Here is a 5,195-nt window from a genome sequence, read left to right on the forward strand (position 1 = left end):
AGGGACAGCTGAGGCCTCAGGGCAGGCAGCAGCAGCTGAGGGCGGCGGGGAAGGCAGCAGAGGGACAGCTGGAGGGCGGCTGGGGCAAGCGGCACTAGCCACAAGCGCTCCTAGACATGACGGGATCCCCAATCCTTGCCACGCGGGGGCGGGGGCGGGGCGGTTCCCCAGCGCTTGCGACGGGGCGGGGGCGGGGGCGGGGCGGTTCAGCCTGGCGCTGCGCACGCGACGTCTCTGCTGGCACGTGGCCGAGCATCACCTAGAAAAAAGAAATCAGGTGGGAAAGAAAAAACAGAGCTCTCTGCTGGCACGTGGCCGAGCATCACCGACGGCCACGAGAGCCGGCCAGAGAGGCTCTCCTGTGCGCGGTTCACAGCTTGGTCTGAGTCACCGATACGACACCGAACCCGAACCCAGAGAGGCTACTCCTCCGCATAGATGGCGCCGGCGGAGACGGCCGTCGGCGTCGCGTCGAGCTGCAGGAGCCACGAGACCCGCTCCTCGAGCGGAGCGGACGGCGGCGGCGGCGGCGGCGGCGCTGCAAACGCGTCTCGCCACGCTGCCCATTTGAAGCCGGCCTAGGAGGAAGAAGACGCGCTCAAAAAAAGAATTGCACCACAGACCGCCCATCTGAGATCGGCCTACGAGTAGGAGAACGAAAACGCGGTCCCAAAAGAAAACGATCCGCCACCACGCCGCCCATTTGAAGCCGGCCGGCGTAAGGTAGACGAGCCGTTGAAACGCTGGCTCGCTGTCGGCGTAAGCGAGCGGGAAGGCGGGTTCCTATAGGAAAGTTCCGAGAAGGCTCACGGAAGGCTCCCGGAGGGATGTCGGCGGGAAGGCGGGCGCCGAGCACGCGCGGCCAAGGGCGTGGTCAAACCAGTCGAGGTAAGAGGCGACGCTGTCGAACCCGTGGTGGCCTATAACAGCTGAGCGGCGGTCACTACTCATGCATCCGCCGCCCCAGCTTCGGCGCGGGAGGTGGCCTAGTTCAGAAGTGAGGCTTCTTCATTCAACGTCAGTCGTTCGCCGCCCCGGCGTCGGTGCTTCTGGCGGCGGCCTCCGGGCCGGTGCAGCAGCTGCAACGCTGTACTAGGCGCCTTCATAATCAGCAGCCAATACTTGATCATTTAAGCCGGCCGGTGCAGCAGCTGCAGCGCGGTGCTGACCGCGCCTTGAGCAGGCGGTAGACCTCACTCGCGGCCAGCACGCCCATCTCGTCGGCAAAGGTGGAGTCGCCCTCGAAGTCCGTCCACGCGTCGGCAATCGCGCAGTACCTCGGCGCAATCAGGGCGAGCACGCCGTGGCCGTCCATCGGCATTCTTCCCGGGTCGTCGCTGTACTGAGTGATGCTGCTGAGCCACCAGGTGCCCGCCGTGCCTAGAAGGTTCCAAGAAGGTTCCTAGAAGGTTCCTTGATGCTGCTCAGCCACCAGGTGCCCGCCGTGCCTAGAAGGTTCCAAGAAGGTTCCTAGAAGGTTCCTTGATGCTGCTCAGCCACCAGGTGCCCGCCGTGCCCGCGTCGGGCCCCTCTCCATAGAAATTGTGCGACGAGTATGCGTACGGAGAAGAGATCGGGGCGCCCGGCGACGAGCCGACCACCGCGCCTAGTAGTAATTCAGAGGTAATCAATACTTAATTAATCATTAAGGGGAGCTCGAGCCGACGACCGCGCCGACGCGCTCGTCAAAGGCGGCGAACAGCAGCGACTGCTTGCCGTTGCGGCTGTGGCCGGTGACACAGACGCGTCCAGCGGCAAAGGAGGGCAGGCCGGCGGTCCCGTTTGGCGGCGAGAGGGCAAAGTCGAGGGCGCGCGAGGCCACGTAGGCTCGGGCGAGGATGAGGCCCATGCTCGCCGTCTGCCTGTACGCGCACTGAAACGCGGGCGCGGCGTCCCGCGTGTCGGCGGCGGGGTAGACAAGACTGGCGTAGCCGCGAGAGAGCGCGCGCAGCGCCCACTCGCGGTGGTTCCACTGCGTCATGAAGAGCGGGAGCGTGGCAGTCGGCGAAATGGCATCGCACGCGTACGGCGTCAGCAGCTCGACGGAGAAGGCCACCGTGGAGGAGCCGTTGCTCGTAACGAGAGGAGCAGGAGGAGCCGCTCGTGTCGACGGCGCGTCGCTCGTGTCAAAGGTGAGCTCGTAAAAGGAGGAGCAGGAGGAGCCGCTGGTGGTGGCGTTGGTGCGAGTCGCAAGTCGCAGCGTTGGCGCACGCGGCGGCAAGGTGCCGAGAAGATGGCGCTGGAGGAGCTGCGCAACTTGATCTCTCCGCGTCTGGGCCCATGCTGTGGGCGTGGCGACAGCAGAGCCGTTGTCGAATCGGAGGAGCGGTGCGACGGAAAAGCAAGAGAGGCAGAGCAACGCCATTTATCCCGCGAAAAAGAAAACTTTCCGATGGTGGCCGCGCTGCGCCGCTCGCCGCTGGCGCGCGGTTGATCGCGGCGCTGACTCCGCGGGGCGCCATCTCACGCAGCGGGACGCGTCGCTTCGTCGGCCTTTTATCCCGCGAAAAATTATCCCGCGAAAAAGAATTTTACCACCCCTCGCACAACACTGGGACACCATCGTGGGCGTTTGAGCGGTATTTGAGGAGCACCGCCACTCTGAAGTTCGGCCGGGTGGTCTGCAGACCCCCCCCCCCGGAGCAGCAAAGGCTCCGTGGGGTCGAAAAGTCGACGCTGGGAGTCGCACTCGTCAAACCGTCGCAGCACCACGCAGTCCGCACGTACCGCCTACATCCCCTCCACCGCTGAGAAGGCGCAGATCGACCGCCGGGCCGCGTAGTCGTCGTTAAGGAGCGGTTTTTGGAGCCGTACGAAGAGGTCCCAGACGGGCGAACATGCGGTTTTTCGATGACCACGCGCGATGTGGTATCTGCTTTTTGCCAAAAACGGGCCGCCTAGTGCAGCATCACTGGTAAAACACGCATTCACACTGAGAGCTCCACACTAGCCGGTATAGGCGAGAACCGACGGCGTCACGGTCGCCGGAGTGGACGCACTGTGACCGTGCCGTCGGTGTGACAGTGAGCGACACAATCGTCGATCGCGGCGCCCCGCAGTCTACACGTCTCAGGCGCACCCCTGAACGCTCCATGGGCGCGCAGATACACCGCAGCGCCGTGGAGAATCCACACCTGGCCGGTCCCAGGCCCCGTCCTGGGCCTCCGGACGGCCGAAGATCGGCGTCGCGGGCGGGATGAACTTGTCGGAAATGGAGCTAACTTGGCGCGGGTCGCCGCTCGCGGTACCTGGTAAGCCGGGATATGGCAAAATCTGGGGTGAATACGAGGGACAGAGGTCGAAAGTTAGTCGCGCAATTACCGTGCGCGGCGTGAGACCTCAAGCATCGCGAATTCGCGATCACCCGAAGAGGACCTTTCCGAGCAGAGGTCCTCACGAGCCAGCCGCAGACGGAGAGGTCCCCATCAACACCTCTCGCTCTCTATCCTGCACGCAGAAGGGCATACAACCTCGGCGGTATGCCTTGTTACATGCCTGTGAAGTGTGTGCAGTCTCTATGCGGCTGGCCTCCCCCCTGCAAACCCAAAGCTATGACGCGCTTTGACGAATGGAGTTGGAGATCTTAAACGGGTATGAATCATAAAGAAGAGAGACACAAAGGACAATTCTCGCCTATTACTTTGTGCGGTGAAGTATTCGAACGCGTTTATTACGTTTTGTGTTTCTTCATTTTCTATTTGCGAGCTGTCCTAAACTTCTTTATTTCGTGCCATGACGCACATAGATACACTGCTCCGCTCATCTTGGCCCTCTCGGGGTTACTCTCGCGCTCGCGCAGGCCCGGCGAGCCGTCAGCCGTGCTGAATCGACCAGGGAGCGCAAATTGTGCCCAGTGTTGTGCGAGGGTGGTTCTAAAATTCTTTTTCTTTTTTTCTCTCGCCTCATCTCGCCTCACCTCGCCTCATCTCGCCTCACCTCGCCTCATCTCGCCGAGGTACACCTCGCCTCATCTCGCCTCATCTCGCCTCACCTCGCCTCATCTCGCCTCATCTCGCCTCATCTCGCCGCCTCATCTCGCCTCATCTCGCCACTCGCCTCATCTCTCGCCTCATCTCGCCTCACCTCGCCTCATCTCGCCTCATCTCGCCTCACCTCGCCTCACCTCGTCTCATCTCGCCTCATCGCCCCTCACCTCGCCTCACCTCGCCTCATCTCGCCTCATCTCGCCCCACATTTTTTTCTTTTCTAGACCACTCCGACACCGACCCAAGACTGACCCGAGACCCGAGATCGACCCGAGATCGACCCGAGATCGACCCGAGATCGACCCGAGATCGACCCGAGATCGACCCGAGATCGACCCGAGATCGGCACGAGCGATCAACCCAACAATGCCCCAGAGCCCCCTCCGGGGGGACCCCCCCTCACCCCGAGTGTCCGTGTCCTTCGCGAGTCACCAATGGGGAGCGGGGGGGGGTGCGAGATGCACAGGGGAGGCTGGGGAGGGGGGGGTCCACTCTGAAGACTGCCGACCGCGGGGGGGGTTTCTCCCACAGGGTTTTACCCTCCGCGTGAGGATCGGCGCGGCGAGGGGGTAGGTTCGAATTCGCCGCGCAACATTTCACCCCCACAGGACCCCGCCCACACCCCCCCTCATGGTCCCACCTAGCACCCCAATGAGCCTTCGCACCCCCTCCTTGCGTGGTGTCCCCCGCTGTGTGTCGCCGTTATCGGGGCACGCTATCCTGTGTAGTCAGGGCAAGTGGGGGCGGGGGGCAGTCCCTTTGACGTATGTATCTCTGGGTTCTGTCTCTAGTCTCGGAGGGGGGCTTGAAGCTCAGAATATTTTATTTTTTAAAATTCTTTTTCTCGCGATGTCCACCCCGCCGCGCAGCTGGCGCCGCTCGCGCCGCCTCGCCCCCGCCTCCACCGCCGCCAGATCCTCGCAAAACACGCCGCCGCCCATCCGCCTCCTCGACCTCCCCACGGACCTCCTCGTGCGCGCCCTCTCCCGCTGCGACCCCGCCGACATCGCTCGCGCCGCGGCCGTCTCGCTGCTCTTCCACGCCTCGCTGGCGCTGGAGGGCATCCGCTTGTGGGCGCAAGAGCGCGGCTTCGAGCTGCCGGCGCAGCCCGAGGGCGAGAGCTGCGCCGTGCGGTGGCTGTGCTTCGCTGCGCTGCTGCGCGAGTCCAACCCGCCGGCGAGGGCGGCGGCAGGCGCGCTGCACAGCCTT

General features: G+C 63.7%; 1 protein-coding gene across 1 annotated transcript; it reads right to left on the reverse strand.

Moving 5' to 3' along the window:
• Positions 1-851: 851 nt before the first annotated feature.
• On the reverse strand, positions 852-2,366 carry EMIHUDRAFT_360212 (hypothetical protein; the record flags this gene model as incomplete). The annotated part of the gene is made up of 4 exons (XM_005757109.1): positions 852-920; positions 1,061-1,100; positions 1,175-1,380; positions 1,517-2,366. A coding segment is annotated over one exon (721 nt), but the record flags the coding sequence as incomplete, so codon positions are not given.
• Positions 2,367-5,195: the final 2,829 nt, after the last annotated feature.

This window comes from Emiliania huxleyi (assembly GCF_000372725.1).
Source record: "Emiliania huxleyi CCMP1516 unplaced genomic scaffold EMIHUscaffold_93, whole genome shotgun sequence".
In the NCBI taxonomy this organism is placed as follows: domain Eukaryota; phylum Haptophyta; order Isochrysidales; family Noelaerhabdaceae; genus Emiliania; species Emiliania huxleyi.